This window comes from Pristiophorus japonicus, chromosome 5 (genome assembly GCF_044704955.1).
Source record: "Pristiophorus japonicus isolate sPriJap1 chromosome 5, sPriJap1.hap1, whole genome shotgun sequence".
Lineage (NCBI taxonomy): Eukaryota > Metazoa > Chordata > Chondrichthyes > Pristiophoridae > Pristiophorus > Pristiophorus japonicus.
In genome coordinates this window covers 164,941,324-164,960,901 of record NC_091981.1, presented here as the reverse complement: position 1 = coordinate 164,960,901, position 19,578 = coordinate 164,941,324, and the positions used below count along the sequence as shown (strand labels likewise).

The following is a 19,578-nucleotide window of genomic DNA, read 5'->3' as shown; positions in this document are numbered from 1 at the left end:
AGCGGGAACAGGAGCGCGGGTCGAGTCGGGGAGGCGGGGAGCGGGAACAGGAGCGCAGGTCGGGTCGGGTCAGTCGGGGGTGGGGGGGGAGCGGGTGTCGGGTCTGGTCCGGAGGCAGGGGGGGGGGCGGGGAGCGAGTGTCGGGTCTGGTCGGGGGCGGGGGGGGGGGGAGCAGGAGCTGGCCATGGGAGGAGCCTTATTCACGCAGCCCCAGTGAGGCCATTCAGCCAGGGCTAGCGGCTGCGTGCTTCGGGCCCCTCCCACACAGTTCGGTGCCTGGAGCTACTGCACTTGCGTGCCCACTGTAGCGCACATGTGTAGAGGTCCCGGCACTGTTTTCAGCGCAGGGTCCTTGCTCCGCCCCCCCCCACAGCTCGTGCTGGCTGCGCCGAGGGCCAGAGGACCTGCAAGTAGGTGGAGAATACCGAGGTTTTTTTTAGGCGCACTTTGTGGCGCGAAAAACGGGCGTCCAGGTCGGGGCTGCGCCGTTCTAAGTGCGTGTGGAAACTTGGGCCCAATATTTCTATACAAGCAAAGAGTGCAATATATCTCCTTCCCCATGACCAGGGAGAAACTGGTGGAGCGCCAGGCCAGATTTGTCCGGATTGCAGGGCTCCGAGGGCCATCGACTGCACATACATTGGCCTGAGGGCGCCACAACACCATCCCGAACTGTTTATCAACAGAAAGGGATTCCACTCCCTAAATGTTCAGTTCGTGTACGACCACCAGCGAAGTATCCTGGTAGTTGATGCCTTCATCCTGCGTCAGAGCAGTGTGCCCACCCTCTTCACCGGGTCAAACCAGGATTGTGGGTGGCTGCTTGGGGATAAGGGATATCCCCTGTCCACGTGGCTGCTCACTCCACTTCGCAACCCGAGGACTCTGGACGAGCATGCCTACAACGACACTCATTCTGGGACTAGGTGCATCATTGAGCACTGCATTGGATGCTGAAACAAAGGTTCCGTTGCCTGGACTGCTCTGGCGGCATATTGCTGTACATGCCTGAATGGATTTCCATCTTTGTGGTTGTCTGCTGCATAACCAGGCTGTCATGAGTGGACAGCAGCTCAAGGCTGAACCAGCAGTTCCACTGCAGGAGGAGGCAGCGCAGCTGCAGCAGGAGGAGGAGCGTCCGGAGCCACCCAGGAGGCATCGTCGCCATCCCAACCCTGCAAGGGAAGTCCAGACATGTCTGATTGCTGTTCAATTCCAATAATTTCATCTCCACGTGACCCTTCAAATTCCATGGCCATCCCAATGAGTGCCTCGATACATCATTGCCCACCGTCACATTATACACCAGCCCAGATATAGGTGCAAAAAATAAAGATTTAATACATAATCAATATCGCTCAAAACAACTAACATAACTAATATATGCAGAAAAGTAACATATATACACACCATTTGCCATCCTTGTGCATTTCCAAATAACCCCTCTTATGCATGCCTACCCTACTTTTTCGCCTCAGTGTCTCTCCTGTGGCTGCCTCATGGGTCTGGGAAGGCTGATGTGTTCCCTGTGTGGAAAGGCCAGCTGGAGACTGGTCAGCACCCTCCTGGGAGGATTCAGTCTGGCTTGGCTTGGGCGAGGCCATGCGTGGAGGAACTGGCAGAGTGACAGGACTGGGGCCAGGAATGCTGCGATCCTGAGGGAGCGCATCATCCGTAGCCTGATCCGAGGAGCCTGAGTCACTCACCAGGGGCGGCATGCCACCACCGCCACCAATCCAAGGGAGCTCAGGACCGTGCTGTGATGCCACACCGGAAGATTCCCCGTGGCCCGTGGTGGACCCAGCCACGAAGGCAACACTGAGGTGTCGGATGGCATCGAGCTGAGACTGCATGAGAGCAGCCACAGTCTCAAAGCCACCAGATATGTCAGCACTTAGACCTTCCGAGGCCTGTTGCACAGAGTATATAAAAGAGTATTCTGAACTTCCAGGGCTGCGGCCATCCTCTCCAAACCAGCAGTGATGCACTTGTCCCCTTGCACCTGTGCTGCAATGGCAGCTGCCACATCACCTTCAGGTTGCGGCCTCACATCTAGATCCGCACGGTCTCTCTAGGAGTCTACCATCGCCTGAACACTGGCAATGATGGGCTCCACGAAGTACGCAGAGCTGTTGACAATGCGAGACGCGGACTCTTCCACGCTCCTCACCACTTCTGACCGCCTCTCTGGCACCCTTGCCAGTGCCCCCAATATCTGGGAATGCCTGACCTTCACTCTTCTCTCGTAAGCCGCAACATCGATGGGCTCGTCTGAGTCCTCCTCAGCAGAACTCTGGTGCGGACTCTCCACAGGAGAGATGGCACCTGAGGTTGCCTAGCCCCGTCACCATGCTGCAGCCGGCTAGGCCCCAGTGCACCACCCAGTGCAGACCGCTGAACTATCTGGACTAGATCGGACCGCGAACTCCCAGTATCTGAGCTGGTGCCTGTAGGTGGAAGCAGTGATGCGGTGCTGCCAGCAGTGTCCTCCTCTTCCTCATCACTGAGGTTCCCAAAAGATGGAGTGAGATTGAGGGTGTCAGCAGAGCTTGAAACCTTAGTGTCCTCAATCCTGGCAGTATGCTAATCTGGCTGGCTCTCATCAAGGGTCTCCTGCAGGCTTCACAATGGTGTCTCATCATTTGGTCTTTCAGGAGGATCTTCTCCCTCGCCTCGGCTGCCATTGCTCACTGGGCTCCCCTCCAGGCCCAGCGATGGTCCTTCAGGAGGATCCTCTCCCTCGCCTCGGCTGCCACTCGGCCTTTGATCTGCAAGCAGCAATGGGAGAAGGGCAGTCGTGATGGGGAGGTAGGGGATTGACATATGGAGCCTGCAACTAGAAGACTTTCAGAAGGAAAGGCCCAGTGTGCGCTGCCGCTTTCAAGGAGAGATCGCATTAAAGGAAGGTCTTCACTTGTCCATGCTGCCCACATCGGCATCGCCAGTACCGGAGGCCACAGTGGGGAGGCTGAGCTGCAAGCATAAATGAAAGGGCTGCCGTGAGGGGGAGGTGTGAAATTTACACATGGCGGCTGCAAGTAGCAGACTTTCAGAGGGAAAGGCACAGTAGGTGCAACAGCATCCAGGGAGAGAGACAGCATTAAAGAAGGGTCTTCACTTACCCACATCGGCATCGCCAGTGCCCTGTGCCACAGGGAAGGCACCATGTCTGCCGACAAGCGCCTCGACCCTCGCCTCCAAGGGTGTGAGGATTTGAATATCGGCCTCGCCATCACCAGTCCTCCTTTGCTCAAAGCGATTATGAGCAAGATTGACCTGCAACACAAAGAATGGTTGGTTTGTGGCACCGTGATGATGCATCAGAAATGAGAGCACAAGTGTATGTCCCTGACATGCAGCTGTCAACGTGAGCAGAGAGGGTCTCCATTGTGAACACGCACATATATATTATATATAGAGGCCTCAGCAATGAAATGTTGTGTCAGTGACTAAAGAGTGAAGGTGGAAAATAAGGGAAGGATAAAGGAGAGGCTCGCAGATGGAAGATAAGCATTTGGTGGAACAGGTACTCACTTTCATCAAACGAATGATGTCGTTCATCCTTTTTCTACATTGGGTCGCCGTTCTTTATGGATGGAGTTCCCCGACACCTCTACGACGATCTCCCTCCAGGCATTACTGAACACTTGGCGAGTTGGTCTCCCTATATCTGGATACAGGACTTGCCTCCTTCCCTCGATCCCCTGCATCAGTCTCAAGCTCGGCGTCGGAAAACCGCGTTGCCCTTCTTCCCGTAGCAGCACCAGCCATCCTTGCACACAACTCCTTCCCTCCTCAGGGACTAGCTTCAAACTGACTGAAGGCGCTTCTGCGGGGATGGGACAATCTCGCAGAGACTCTGTATCTTCCGAGGGGGGAGGTGGAGTTGGGGTTCAGTTGAGAAGATCAATGAGGAAACGCAAACCAACTCGACAGGATATTGATAACTGGGAATATCAAGATTTTTGGAAGAAAGCCAACACTAGGACTGATGTAAGGGTTTCAAGGAAACTCGAGAGGACACAGGTAGAGGTCAGAAATCCTGGGCTACACGCCCTGAAAACAGAAATACCCCAAGACGGTCTCCTGAGTCAAATGAGGATATAGAAAATGGGCATAGCCAGCCAACTGCAAAGAAATGGAAGTCGGGGCAAGAGAAAGCTAAAAGCTTACAACACGATACTCAGGCTCAGCAGTCAAATTTGCAAAATTGTAATCATAAGTCATCTTTTTGAAATATTGTATAAATACCTTGCTTCTACAAAAAGGGGAAGTAGTGTTATGTATGCATCTGTGAGGATGCTCACAGGTTTGTAGAGCTGGTGTCCTGCATTTTCTGCGGTCTGGAGGAGTCCTTGTACCACGTGTATGTACAGTGTGTGAGGTTGCAGCCCCTCTTCCATTATTTGAAGGGGCTGCTCCTCGATTTTTGGCTGCACTTCAGTCCCACGCTCCTGATCTTTGGGCAGGCGGGCAGGTCGGAGGGCCTCCTCGCAGGACTGCTCCTGGACCTGGCCAAGGGTGCCATCAGTCAGTCCAGGCAGCGGGCGGTCGAGGGGGTCGTTCAGCCCGACTGCCTGCCTCTCTTACGCGGTTACATTCGCACCAGGGTGTCCCTGGAGATGGAGCACACGGTGTCCACCGGTACGCTCGCGGCCTTCCGCAAGAGGCAGGCGCCAGAGTACTGGAGTGCATCATTTTAACAGGGAACAAAATTTTAATTTAATTTGATTTGTCACAGTTCCCTTTAATGTTTATTAGTTGATTTGTGTATTTTTGTGCCCTTACAAAAGGGTGCACTTGGCTTAAAGGTATATTAAAATAGTTGTAGAGCTGTTACATTGTGAGTGGCTTAGCCAGTCACATGATGTTCACAAGACTCAATAAATTCTTAAGCAAAGAACCCTTGAAGCAAATACATTACAAAAGGTAAAGGCTTTTTAAAAAAAACTAGCGTAACTTGACCCTGCCAACATGGGGCAAATTTGAGTTAGGTTCAGAGACAGACAGCAAACATATGGAGCAGCGTTTGTTTTTAAGAGTTGTATGTCAAAATTGGTTACATTTTTACACCACAATAGCTGAGTCTCACTCCAAATGTGTGATAGTTGATAGATCAGGGGCTACCACTGAGCCAAGGCCAACATCTTGGCTCCAATTGAAGAGCTAGCACCAGATGGCCAAATGCCTTCTTTCTATACTTTGTAAATTTTATGATTCTATGAACGAGAGGCTCAATCCTTTCAAGTTGATTCGGTTAATATTGGCACAGACAATTTGGAATTGTACAGTAAAGAATGATAAACAATCAAAGTAACTAAAATAAAATAGTTTTTGTTTTCCTCAGTTTGGCATTTGATAAATTAAAATTATATAGGTGAAGATGTACTTAAAGTGAACCTAAAGGCTCTACTTTTTTGGACATAAATGTCTCATTCAATGAAAGACAAATAGCGACTAAGATTAAAGTTTATAGAGAGAATGTTAACTAGATAGGTCCATCTTGCCTAGCAGGGCCACTGTCTTGCATCCCAGCTCAGGCAGCTTCTCCTGCCCCCACTCCTGAGGCAAGAGGCCAAAATAGATATATTTTAGCTACAAGTTTCCAGCAGCAGAGGGCTCCTCTGTTTTTCTATCCACTTGACTATTTTTCTATTGTTATCCCCATCAGGAAGTGTCTGAGAGTGGAAAATTCAGTGCCCAACTGTTATTGGATGTTTCAGTCTTGGTGCACCTGGACTGAAACTAAGGACTGAAAAGGATGCTGAGTGACATGGAAGATCACGGGGTCCATTTGCTCGGAACCCACAGTTAAACATGGCTCTGTGTGGCTAGTCTTTAGCATGTCCTCTAGTGACCAGGATGGAGAAGGTTCAGCTGATCTACAATTAAACTTCGAAAAATTAGTTACTGAAAACAAATACTGACAATCCAAATGGTAATTAAACATGCTAAATAATAGCTGTTTGCATCATGATTTATTTGGAATCCTCTTGGAATTTTTCTTCTTATGTAATTTTGGTATAAATGTTAAAGTGGAGCTGCCTTATGGTGGATTGGGGAGAGCAAGCCCTAAAAACCAGGTTACTGCTTGAGATTGTGGTCCTCGACAAACAGGTGGGAAACAACTGGCAACTTGTGGAAAGTGGTGTTCCACAAGGATCAGTGCTGAGACCACTGTTGTTCACCATTTACAAAAACAAATTTACCTCAGGAATTAGAAGTACAATTTCAAAATTTGCAGACGACACCAAATTGGAGTGTATAGTTAATAGAAAGGTGAGCTGCGACATGAATAAATTTGCAGAACAGGCGGGTAATTGGCAAATTAATTTTAATAGAGGTACGTGTGAGGTGGTACATTTTGGTAGGAAGAATAAGGAGGCCACATACCCCGGGGAAAATTAATGTCTAAATGAGGTACAGGAATAGAAGGATCTGGGGGTGCAGATATACAAATCCCTAAAGTAACGACGCAGGTTAATAAGCCATTTTTTTTTAAAAAGCAAAGTACCGGGGTTCATTTCTAGAGGGATAGAATTGAAAAGCAGAAAAGCTATGTTGGAGCACTGTGAACAATTCTTCTCTCCATAGCATAAAAACAATATAGAGGCACTGGAGAAGGTGCAATAAAGATTTACTAGGATTATACCAGAAATTAGAGGTTATACCCATCAAGTTCTGAAAAGAAACGAGTGACTGATGACCGAATAGAGGTCTTCAAGATTATAAGAGTTTGATAGGGTAAACGTAGAGAAGATATTTCCACTTGAGGGGGAGATCAGAACTAGGGGCCATAAACATAAGATAGTTACTAATAAATCCAATAGGGAATTTAGGAGAAACTTCTTTACCCAGAGAGTGGTGAGAATGTGGAACTTGCTATCATAAGGAGTAGTTGAGGCAACTAGCGTGGATGCATTTAAGGGGAAGCTAGATAACCACCTGAGGGAGAAAGGAATAGAAGGATATATTGATGAGGTGAGATGAAGAAGAGTGGGAGGAGGTTCATGTAGAGTATAAACACTGGCATGGGCCTGTTGGGCTGAATGGCCTGTTTCTGTGCTGTAAATACTACATAATACTATGTAATAATTCTGAGCTAAAGCGTGAAAGGATAAAAATATGTGTGATCTACTCTAAAAGAGGGGATGTATTAAGGATTATAAATTCACAAGTTCATGTCATATGACTTACCAAAGACAGTTTACACCAGTCAATGTCAAACTGGGCCCTAAATTTCTTGTCACAGCTTATGCTGGGTTCCATCTCCTGGCTACACTTCAGCTGGTTCTGTGGAGTTTCCACCTCCTTCAGGCAGGACGAGAAAGTTACATCCGTACCCACCATGACATAAACCCTGCAGAGGAAGAAGTCCAACAGAATGTAATGTTTTCAACAACACCAACTTATATTTATATAGCACCTGTAACTTAGTAAAATGTCCCAAGGTGCTTCACAGAAGCGTTAGAAGACAAAAAAAGTGACACCAAGCCACATAAGGAGAAATTAGGGCAGATAATCAAAAGCTTGGTCAAACAGGTAGGTTTTAAGCAACCTGAAAACCTGTGTAATGAACCATTGTCCATAGCTGGGCATTATCAAGTGCATTTACACCTTAAAATGGAAAGTTCAGAAAACAGCACTTGGATTTTATGGACATTCGAAAATAATGGACAGGAAAGACCCACTGGTCCATCCAGCCTGTTCCACACAGTCGTGATGCCTTATGCATCATAATACATGCACTCCCCACTCACCTGGAGACATGTAATCGCCTGGGAGAGGTGAATTGGGGGGGTTGGGGGCGAGAGGTAATGGGAAATTAGTCTCCAACTCCCCTAGGCTATCAAAAATAGTCCAGGAGATCACATTGGCCCTGATTTTGAATTATGGACTACCTACCTCAGCAAAAGCAATTTAGTCGCAACGTCCTGGTAAAAGTACCGGGACAGGAAATCCACAACCCTTCTAATCTACGTTTGGTGGAAGTATGGCAGAAAAGCTGCGAATTAAGCTGGGACTCGAGAAAGGCCAGGTCCCAGCCTTCCAGACCAGTTTCTGTGAGGCCTTGTTTGGGATGGAGCCTCCATCTACCTTAAATGTGGTCCCTGCATCAGAGGGTTGTGACTGGGGAAGAGGACATCCAGACCAAGAGTTTCTTCATCCCAACCCTGGAAAAGCATGGCCAAGTGTACTGGCCTGCCCGCCAGCGGAAGTGGCCCATCTAGGGGTCCGGATCGAAAGAAAAGGATGAATATAAAAAGGACAAATAAACCCATGCCATTCTTTTATGTCAAGCCTGGAAGCAGTTCTGCATAGTTTTTCTGGGAAGAGGAAACCTATGTCCAGCCCCTTGGCACAGTGATCTGGACAGGTGAAGAAAACAACTTAAACAACCATGAATCTGATGCAAATCCAAAATATTTCTTTATTTGTCTCTCTGAAAAATTAAACTCACCCTTCCTTCATATTATCGATGGGAAGAGGCACTCTCCCACCCCGGTCGAGTGCTGAGGTGATGTTGATAGCATTGAGACGATCAGGCTGCCAAACATTTTTCACTGCTCCCAAGAAATCGCCAATGACCTCACTTGCCAACATCTCTTCCACATTCATGTTCTTCACAAAGAACTCGGCTTGATATGGCAAGGGATAATCTTTAAACAAGAAGAATGTAAATAAAAGTTTAAAATAAAGGATGCTCAGTCCACATTTTATGAACCACGAAAAGATGTGGTTAAGTGATGTTCCACAAAGCTCTGTGTTGTGGTCACTTTCATATATCTATATATACAAATAATCTGGAGGCAAATTTTCCTGTGGTTTGTATCTGGAGAATACTTATTCTCCAGTTCAAACTGCAGGGCATGGGATGGTAACCCACGACATTGGATCTCTAGCCTCTTTACATTGCCCAGGAGTTTGGTGTGCTTGCATCAACAACAAGCAGAGGTGAACCATAGCCATTGAAACAAAGCAAGGCAAGGGAGAAAAAGTATGTCCACAGATGCCTGCAGCTACACCTGTCTTCCTGCACCTACGTGCAATGAGAAGTGAGCAGCTACTTTAGCATGGAGCAGGAATCAAACCTGGGAGCTTTAGGTATGAATGGCTCAGTTTCACCCACACATTTCACTCAGTCAGCTATCATTCTATGGGCTGGATTTTTGAGTTTTTCTGATTTCGGCCGTTTCTGGGTGCAAATCGCGTTTAACATTTTTTTTGCATCGGGTTAGCGTTAGCGCCAAAGCGTGCAACATTTGACAAATGAAAATTGACGACGAGCGTTAACGCTAACTCCGGCGTTGCACAACAGATTTTGTGCGCCAGAGCCCAAACTTCCACCCACAAAAACCGGCCCTTCTGCGCATGCGCAATTTAAAAAAATGTTTTTTTTGTTTCTTCCCGTGCTTCTGGTCTGCTGTCCGATCACAAACGCTAATGCAGGGAGCATGCGCAGTACACCCGGGGCTGAATCAGCCATTTTAGTTTTGGATTTTGATGATGGAGAAGGAGGACAACAGGCAGTGTGCGAGATGATTTACACAAGAGGCAAACAAAGCCCTTGTGGGGGCTGTGGAGCGGAGGTGGCTGAATTGTACAGGAGGGCTGGATCTAGCCCCCTCCCATCAATTTTTAACAGAATGTGGAGGCAAATTGCAGAGGTCTCTGCCTGCGACACTGTTGTAAGGCGTGCAACACTGTGCCGAAAGAAATTCAACGATCTTTCAAGGGTCGTTATGTACTCCGTCATTACTTAAGTTATAAATCTGACACACTATGTTAGTTTGGCAACCTATTTCCCATGAATGAGCTTTACACATTATTAAGATTGCTTTCTGAAATCTCAAAAGATGTTTCCTCACTTCGATGTCCTCCTGATGAACCACGTGCAACTTCCAAGGCCATTAAACAGAGGACTGTATTACATTCACACAGTATCGTGTAAGTGCTTTGGTGGCTATCGGTGTGTGCCACAAGAGTATTTCAATTTTCATCTTTGCAGGCAAAGAAGTCACACAATCGCCAGGAGCAGCCTCGGACAGGCGACGGTCCACCTCAGACCCTGACACTCACCAGCCTGGAGAAGTGGCAGGTCTCATCGGCGTCTCAAGTCGGGCAACTGCCCGTGGGGGTGTTGACCCCCGCTTGGATACAGAGGGCAAGTCCTGCACACTCCCTGGGCTGGGTTGGGGAAATGTGATGCAGTGTCTGTGGACTAGGGTTGAGGCAATGTCATGCAGTGTCTGTGGACTAGGGTTGAGGCAATGTCATGCAGTGTCTGTGGACTAGATACATTGGAGTAGCAGCGGTCCTTCAAATGAGTCTGTGCTATATGACCGTCCTCATGTCATCCTGCCCCCTCCCCTGCTGCTAACCACTTGTCTGTTGCTTTCTATTTCCAGATGACCAGCCACAGCCGCCGCATCGCTCACATCAGGCCATCATGTGGGGGAGGAAAAGGAAGAGAAGTTCCACGATCAGCCTACTCTGGGGTGGGTGAGGCAAATCCACTCGACACCTCTTTTGCCACCGGCAAGCACCTCATCTGAGGATGATGTAACATTCCCGGGCTTTGAAATCTCTGAGGCTCCTGGGACTAGTGGCATGCAGCAACGCAGTTCTGGGGTCGAATCCCGTATGCCATCTCTCTGGAGGGTGAGTCGGCAAAGTCGGTCTGCTGACAGACAGGCAGACGCAGAACTGGACATGGTGAGACTGTCCAGGGAGAGCATCCAGCTCACGGAGCTAGGGTCGCAAATTGTCAGTGCGAGCCACGAACCAGCGAGGCCATCAATGCCCACACGAGGTTAGCAGCCTCCACCAGTCACCCTGGAGTCCCCAGTGTGACACCAAGACCCACACCACCTGTGACCGGCCACGCCGAGCAAGAGGCTCACCAGTCAGAGCCGAGCCTTCCACGCCACGAGCTGATCCAGTACATCCCCAGACACGGCGTCGCCAATGTCTCTCCCCCAATTCAGCAGGACTCTGGCCGCCTTGCTGCACGAACTCTTGGTGTCACTTTGGGTAGGGGCATCAGGTGAGGGAGGGGGATTAGGGGGTGTGGGGGTGGTGAAAGAGCCGGTGGTAAAAGACAGTGGGGCTGGGGTTGTTGTTGTTTTATTAAAGTTTTCAAAGTTTCCCAATTCTGCTCAGAAAGTTATAAAAGTTCACAATGTTTAATAGATGTTATTAAAGTTTCACAATTACGTTTACAAAGTTCACAAAGTTTACAATGTTTAAAAAATTATTTTGTTCACCTTAACCATTCCTTTGTAATGTCTCATTTACAGAATAAGAGGGGGAATAGTCAACATGATGGGACATTCACTCTTCAAGCAAAGCGTTGAATTATGAGCTGCTGACTTAAGGCTTTTGCAGCGGGGAAAGCTCCACAAGGCTTCCCTGTGGTTGTGGTGGTGGTGGCATTGGTTCCTCACCAGGCTCCTCTTCCCCCTCCCCCCTCTCTCCTGAGGTGGTCCTGTAGTCCCCCCATTGGCAAATCCTGTCCCCTCACGATGGCTAAGTTGTGTAGCATGCAGCACATCACAATGAACTCAAAGACCTGCTGAGGGGAGTATTGCAGGCAGCCTCCAGAGTGGTCCAGGCATCGGAAGCGCTGCTTGAGCACTCCAAATGACTGTTCGACGATGTGTGTGGCTGCATGACTCTCATAACGATGCTCGGCTTCTGTCTGAGGGTTCCGGAGTACGGTCATGAGCGAGGTGGCAAGGCCACAACCTTTGTCCCCGAGCATCCAGCTCTGGCCTTGTGGTTGACGCTGGAACAGGCCTGAGACAGTGCTCTCACTCAAGATGAAAGCATCATGGATGCTCCCTGGATATTGGGCATTGACGTCATGATGCGCTGAGTTATGGTAGCAGACGATTTGTACGGTACATGGAGTGGAATCTCTTTCGGTTTCGGTAAACCTCTGGATTGACTAAAGGTGCTCGCAGGGCGATGTGCGTACAGTCAATGACACCCTGAACGTTGGGGAAGCCAGCAATTCGTGCAAAAGCTACAGCCCTCTCATTCTGTGCCGCTTTGGCATTGGGAAGTTTATGAAGTCCATCCTGCGTGCGTACAATGAAGTAGTCACCTGGCAAATGTAGCGATGTGTAGCATGCTGCGAGATGGAGCATATGTCCCCCGCTGATGCCTGAAAGGAGCCGGAGGCATAGAAGGCAAGTGCCGCAGTCACCATCACCTCGACGGGCAGTGCAGTCCTGTTGCCGCTGGCAGGCTGTAGATCTGCCTTTATGAGCTGGCATATCTGTCAGCACTTCTTTTTGGAACCGCAGCCTTCTACTGCACTGTGCATCAGAGAGCTGCAGGTTCCCTGCAAGGCCTCCACCCCATATGTCTGCGACCGCTTTGATTTTGTTGACAATGATCAATAAGCCTTCTTCCAGCTCGACGCTGTATAAATATTGCAGCCAGCAATAATGGCTGACATAGTATGGCCCCCATCTTTTAAAATGTCCTTAAATGTCCTTTAAAACAAACTACAAACTCACATAAAACTTCACTATGAAAAACAGTCTTCTTCTCCCAATCCTTTTATGCACTCAACTTCTCCGTTTTAAAGATGGCGGCATTAGCGCCCGGTGCGCCCTGGGTCCGACTGCTTTTTGCTGGGGGTTCCCAGGCCGACGCTAAATTGGACAATATGCTCGATTGTTCCGCCCGAGGCGCTAATGCAGCGTTGCACGCCGATTGATGTCACCCAAACGGTGAAAACATCGGGCGGGCACTAAGTTTTAGCGCCATCGCAAAACCACTGCCGAAAGTTCCGCCCGGGCGCAAAATGTTGTGCAACTCGTTTCGTGCCAAAAAAAAGTTTTTGCGTCCCGCCAAGGCACTAAACGGGACATAAATGAGCCGAAAATCCAGCCCCTTTCGACCTTAATTCAGTCACTTCATACAAAAGACTGATTTGTTCACCAAGTGAAGTAGTCCCCTTTACTTTAATTAAGTTTCTCCAAAGATGATGGATATGTCTGAAACCATAAAAGCCCAAAGCAGGGAAGGGCGGGGGGTGTGGCTGGGAGGTTTTTAATTGTAATTTAGCAAAACTGATCTTCTGCTTCAACTTTTTAAATGATTTTCCCATTAACATACAAAATTATTTTTTTAATTAATTCTCGGGATGCGAGTGTCACTGGCAAGGTCAACATTTACTGCCCGTCCCTTGATACCTTGATCACTGAGTGGCTTGCGTGTTGGTTTGGAACTGGAGTTACATATAGACCATACCGGGTTAATTACGGCAGGTCACCCTTCCTAAAGAACGTTAGTGAATCATTTAGCTCTTTGTGATAATCCAACAGTTTAACGGTCACTGTTACCACCTTTGTTTTTGCACTTCTGTTTTGCTTTGCAGCAAATCATTTTTTTTTAATTTACACTGCTTTGTTTTGTTTGCCTCTTTATTATACATAAACTTCAAAACAGACAAATGGGAGTTTTTGTTATGCATACACACACACACACACACACACACACGAGGAAATCTGCCTCCAAATACCCGTCGTTGATGCCTATTTTCACTTTGATTTTCCCTGTTCCTCTTCATTTCTTTAGCTTCTTGTTATGTTCGTAATAAAGTAATGTAACTGAGAACTGTACACATGAGTAAGTGTGACCTTAGCGCCTTTATACAAACTCCAGTTGGTACAGCATGGGAGGCCTGCTTATATACAGAGCTCCCAAGGGATGCTGGGATCCCTTGGGACTCCAACAGGTATGCCCTCTGGTGGCGGTATGATACCAGTTACCGAGGGTTGCATACATAACATCATTCCCCCGCCAAAGTCAATAGTACACTTATTTACAAGGTGAGACGATCTGGGGCTTTTCGCTCCCTTGTCGATTGTCTCGGTACAAATGCAGCTGTGGGTGAATTGGTTGGTTCTTTGCTGGGCAGCTAGCCTTGCTGGGCATGGTGAGTTCAGCTTTGTGGTCAACCGTGATGTCGGTTGCCATTTGTGTGCGTGTGTGTTGGAGGGTCGAAGTTGGTGGTGTCCTCTTCGGGTTACTCATGGCCGTCTGTGAATCACAGTTTGGTTTGGTCCAAATGCTTTCTGCAAGTTAGTCCATTAGCAAGTTTGACCTGAAACACCCTACTTCCTTCTTTGGCGATGACAGTGCCAGCAAGCCATTTGGGACCAGGTCCGTACTGGAATACAAATATGGGGTCATTGACTTCAATATCGCGTGACAAGTTTGCACGATAATGGTACATGCTTTGTTGATGCCGCCTGTCCTCGACGTGATCATGGAGATCTGGGTGTACAAGAGAGAGCTTGGTTTGAGCGCCCTTTTCATGAGCAGCTCGGCTGGGGGAACCCGGGTGAGCGAGTGGGATCTGGTGCGGTAGCTGAGCAGGATTCGGGTCAGGCGGGTCTGCAGGAAGCCTTCCAACACGTTTCAAGCTTGATGGTTTGGACTGCCCGTTCTGCCTGGCCATCGGATGTGGGCTTGAACGGGGCAGATGTGATGTGCTTGATCCAATTGCGGGTCATGAATTCCTTGAATTCAGCACTGGTGAAGCCCGGCCCATTGTCGCTGACAAGGACATCAGGCAGGCCGTGCGTGGCGAACATGGCTCGTAGGCTTTCGATGGTGGCAGTGGACGTGCTTACAGACATTATTACACTCAATCCATTTTGAATAAGCATCCACAACAACCAAAAACATTTTGCCTAGAAATGGGCCCGCACAATCAACGTGGATCCTAGATCACGGTTTGGAGGGCCATGACCACAAACTTAGTGGTGCCTCCCTGGGTGCAATGCTCAGTTGAGAGCAAGTGTTGCATTCGCGCACGCATGACTCCAAATCTGAGTAGATGCCGGGCCACCACACATGGGATCTGGCTATAGCTTTCATCATTACTATGCCTGGATGGGTACTGTGTAGGTCGCGTATGAATGTTTCCCTGCCTTTCTTAGGCAAAACCACTCGATTGCCCCACAAAAGACAGTCCGCCTGTATGGACTTTTCGTCTTTGTACCGCTGGAACGGCTTGATCTCTTCATGCATCTCCACTGGGACGCTGGACCAGCTCCCATGGAGGACACAGTTTTTTTTTACAATGGACAGTAAAGGATCCTGGCTGGTCCAGGTCCTAATCTGGCGGGCCGTAATGGGTGACTTTTCGTTTTCAAATGCATCCATCACCAAGAGCAAGTCTGCAGGCTGTGCCATTTCCACCCCGGTGGTGGGCAGTGGTAGCCAACAGAGCATTAGCGCAGTTCTCTGTGCCTGGTCTGTGGCGGATTACATAGTTGTATGCAGACAGTGTAAGCGCCCATCTTTAGATGCGGTCAGAGGCATTGGTATTAATCCCTTTGTTCTCTGAGAATAGCGATATGAGCGGCTTATGGTCAGTTTCTAAGCTCAAACTTGAGACCAAACAGATACTGTGCATTTTTTTCACCCCGTAAACGCACGCTAGAGCTTCTTTTTCAATCATGCCGTAGGCCCTTTTGGTCTTGGACAAACTCCTGGACGCATAAGCGACCGGTTGCAATGTTCCCGATTTGTTTGCTTGTTGTAACACACACCCGACCCCGTACGAAGATGCATCGCAAGCTAGCACTAAACATTTACATGGGTCATACAGAACAAGCAGTTTGTTGGAACAGAACAGAATTCTGGCTTTCTAAAAAGCAGCCTCTTGTGATTTCCCCCATACCCAGTCATCTCACTTGCGTAGCAGCACATGTAGGGGTTCTAGCAAAGTGCTTAGTAGGAAATTACCAAAATAGTTGAGGAGTCCCAGGAATGACCGCAGCTCCGTAACGTTCTGTGGTCTCGGCACGTTCTTGATGGCCTCCGTCTTGGCATCGGTGGGTTTAGACAGGTTAGATGCGGGAAGAATGTTCCCAATGTTGGGGAAGTCCAGAACCAGGGGTCACAGTCTAAGGATAAGGGGTAAGCCATTTAGGACCGAGATGAGGAGAAACTTCTTCACCCAGAGAGTGGTGAACCTGTGCAATTCTCTACCACAGAAAGTCGTTGAGGCCAATTCACTAAATATATTCAAAAAGGAGTTAGATGTAGTCCTTACTACTAGGGGGATCAAGGGGTATGGCGAGAAAGCAGGAATGGGGTACTGAAGTTGCATGTTCAGCCATGAACTCATTGAATGGTGATGCAGGCTCGAAGAGCCGAATGGCCTACTCCTGCACTTATTTTCTATGTTTCTATGATGCCGTCTGCAACGATTCTTCTCCCTAAGAACTCGACCTCTGGCGCCAGGAAAACATACTTCAGACGTTTCAACCGGAGTCCCACGCGATCTAGCTGACTAAGAACCTCTTCCAGGTTCTTCAAGTGCTCGATGGTGTCCCGACCCATGACCATTATGTCGTCCTGCAAAACCACTGTGCACGGAACCGACTTTAGCAGGCTCTCCATGTTCCTTGGAAAGATTGCCGCGGCCGATCGAATGCAGGTGAAGCCTTTCGAAGATTCCGCCAGCTCCTGCGTCATGTAGGCCGAGGTCAGGTCCAATTTGGTGAACGTCTTTCCTCCAGCCAGGGTCGCAAATAGGTCATCTGCCTTGGATAGCGGGTACTGGTCCTGTAGCGAAAAACGGTTAATCGTTACTTTATTGTCCCCACAAATTCTGACCGTGCCATCGCCTTGGAGAACCAGAACGATCGGACTGACCCACTCATTGAACTCCACCGGCGCGATGATGCCTTCTCACTGCAGCCTGTCCAGCTCAATTTCCACTTTCTCTCTCATCATATATGGCACCCCCCTTGCCTTGTGGTGGATGGGTCGTGTACCGGGAACCAAGTGGATCTGCACCTTCACCCCCGAGAAACTTTCGATGCCTGGCTCAAACAACGACGGGAACTTGCTCAGAACCTGGGCACATGAGGCGTCGTCGACGGACGAGAGCACTCGGATGTCGTCCCAGTTCCAGCGGATCTTTCCCAGCCAGCTTCTGCTTAACAGTGTGGGGCCATCTCCTGGTATAATCCATAGTGGGAGTTCATGCACTGCTCCATCATAGGAGACTTTTACTGCTGTGCTGCCAATTGCAGGGATCAGCTCTTTAGTGTAAGTTCTTAGCTTGGTGTGAATGGGGCTAAGCTTGGGCCTGTGTGACTTATTGCACCATAGCCTGTCGAAGGCCTTTTTGCTCATGATAGACTGACTCGCACCCGTGTCCAGTTCCATGGATACAGGAATTCCATCCAGTTCGACTTTTAGCATGATCGGTGGACATTTCGTGGTGAAGGTGCGTACCCCGTACACTTCTGCCTCCTCGGTTTGAGTCTCTAGTTCAGCCTGATCCACTATGGATCGACCCTCCTCTGCAACGTGGTGGTTTGCAGGGTTTGCAGCTCGTCTGCACATTTGCTGGAGGTGTCCCATTGTTCCACAGCCTTTGCAGACAGTGTTTGAAGCAGCATTGATGGGCTCAATGATCACCTCCGCAGCGCCAACAAGGTGTTAACTGCCTCGCATTAACGATTGATGGCAGACTCTGGGTCATCTGAGGTCATGCAGCTACAGGCGTGTACGTTGTGCCATATGCATTCCTACCTGAAAACAATGTTACTTTGTGTACAGTCCTTGCCGAAACCTATTTATGCTGCAAAATTTGTTTGGTGTTATCGCTGGTGGACATAAATGCCTGGGCTATCGTTATGGCTTTGCTCATGTTCGGTGTTTCAACAGTCAATAGTTTGCGAAGGATAACCTCATGGCCAATGCCAAGCACAAAGAAGTTTCTTAGCATTTGCTCAAGGAATCCATCGAATTCGCAATGTCCTACAAGGCGCCTTAGTTCGGTGACGGAGCTCGCCACTTCCTGGCCCTCAGACTGTTGACATGTGTAAAATCGATACCTTGCATCAGAACGCTTTACTTTGGATTTAGGTGCTCCCGGACCAGAATACACAGTTCTTTATACGATTTGGTTGTTGGTTTCACTGGAGCTAGAAGATTCTTCATAAGGCCATAGGTTGTTGCCCCGCAGACGGTGAGGAGGATCGCCCTTTGTTTGGCAGCGTTCTCATCCCCTTCCAGCTCGTTGGCCACGAAGTATTGGTCGAGTCGCTCCACGAAGGCCTCCCAATCGTCCCCTTCTGAGAATTTCTCCAGGATACCAACAGTTCTCTGCATTTTCGCGTGATTGGTTGTTATCTCATCGCCAGTTGTTATGTTCATAATAAAGTAATGTAACTGAGTACTGTAGACATGGGTAAGTGTTACCTTAGCTCCTTTATTCAAACTCCAGAGTGTTGGTACAGCATAGGAAGCCTGCTTATATACAGTACTCCCAAGGGATGCTGGGATCCCTTGGGACTCCAAACAGGTATGCCCTCTGGTGGCGGTATGATACAGATTACACAGGGTTGCATACATAACACTTCAAATGTAACTTCAATTTTTATTTTTCATCTTCTAGGGCAAAGACATAAGTTTGTTTTTTGTAAGATAACTTCCTTCAATAAAGTGTTTGGAAAATTGCCTTGTGAGCAGTAGGCCATTTTTAAAATGTTCTTCGTAATGGCTCCACAATAGGATTTGGCCAGAAACAACTTTAAGGACAGATATACAAAATGCAGATCAGCCATGATCTTTTTGACTGGCGGAGCAGGCTCGAGGGACTAGATGGCCTACTCCTGTTCCTAATTCTTATGTTCCTATACCCAAAGATGGCTCTTGTAGGTGCTGTGAGTGAACATGGAGAAATAGGGTATGAAAGTTCTGCACCCAAAACAGTAACCTATCTCTTGTCTTTACAAATACTGTCGCAAACTGCGTATTTACGCCATTTTTTGTTATTATTCCAAAGACATTACCCTCACTACGCAAGACATTAAGAATGTAAAATGCATAGCTCCTCACCATTTGAAGCCATGATGTTGACAACCAAAGTATGCCTTGCAGTTTCATATGTTCGTCTATTATAAGCAGTGATCTGACAAAAGAAAAGTACAAACAGCAAATTAACTAACACATAAATGATAAATGTATACCAATTAAAAGTTAACATGCCTATGACAATATGTAAAATCTTTCAATATTACTGTGCAAATTGTATATGTGCCTGCTGTGCTGCATATCATAAATTGAAATTAAATCAATGTGTTTGGAGCAGTGAAACAGAGTAATGAAAAATTTAATTACAATGAAAACATAATGGACACATATATCATGTATTTTGTTCTATAATCAAAGGAGAGTAAAGAATTGTGGGAAGTCACGTTCAAATATTATACAGTACGTTCACTATCAGTAAACTGATTATTTTACTAGGTGTAGCTTCCCCTTGTGATGGGGAAGTGTAATGTCAGTCATGGGCAGGGAAACACAAGTCGGTTCTGAAGTACTTTTGTCAACTGAAAACTTGGTACTTTTTTTCCTCTTCTGTGGATTTGATATGCTCACGAATACTGTTTAGTCTTTGACATGTAAGGTATAATGTATGTTTTCCAACAAGGAGAGGATTTCTGTGGGTGGAGTTATATTACTTTAAACAAGTGAATATTAAAACAGGAGCCACAGCAACACTTGGCACATGGAGTTTATAACTGA

At 47.9% G+C, this 19,578-nt stretch overlaps 1 protein-coding gene across 4 annotated transcripts in view; it reads right to left on the bottom strand.

Moving 5' to 3' along the window:
• sgce (sarcoglycan, epsilon) overlaps positions 1-19,578 on the bottom strand; it is a 106,401-nt gene that overhangs the window by 45,542 nt on the left and 41,281 nt on the right. For all 4 annotated transcript variants that reach the window (XM_070881070.1, XM_070881071.1, XM_070881073.1 and 1 more), the window contains 3 exons: positions 18,889-18,961; positions 8,462-8,660; positions 7,198-7,360 (listed from right to left, as the gene is read on the bottom strand). In XM_070881070.1, the coding sequence (XP_070737171.1) occupies positions 7,198-7,360; positions 8,462-8,660; positions 18,889-18,961 (435 nt within the window). The remainder of the gene's footprint in view (positions 1-7,197; positions 7,361-8,461; positions 8,661-18,888; positions 18,962-19,578) is intronic.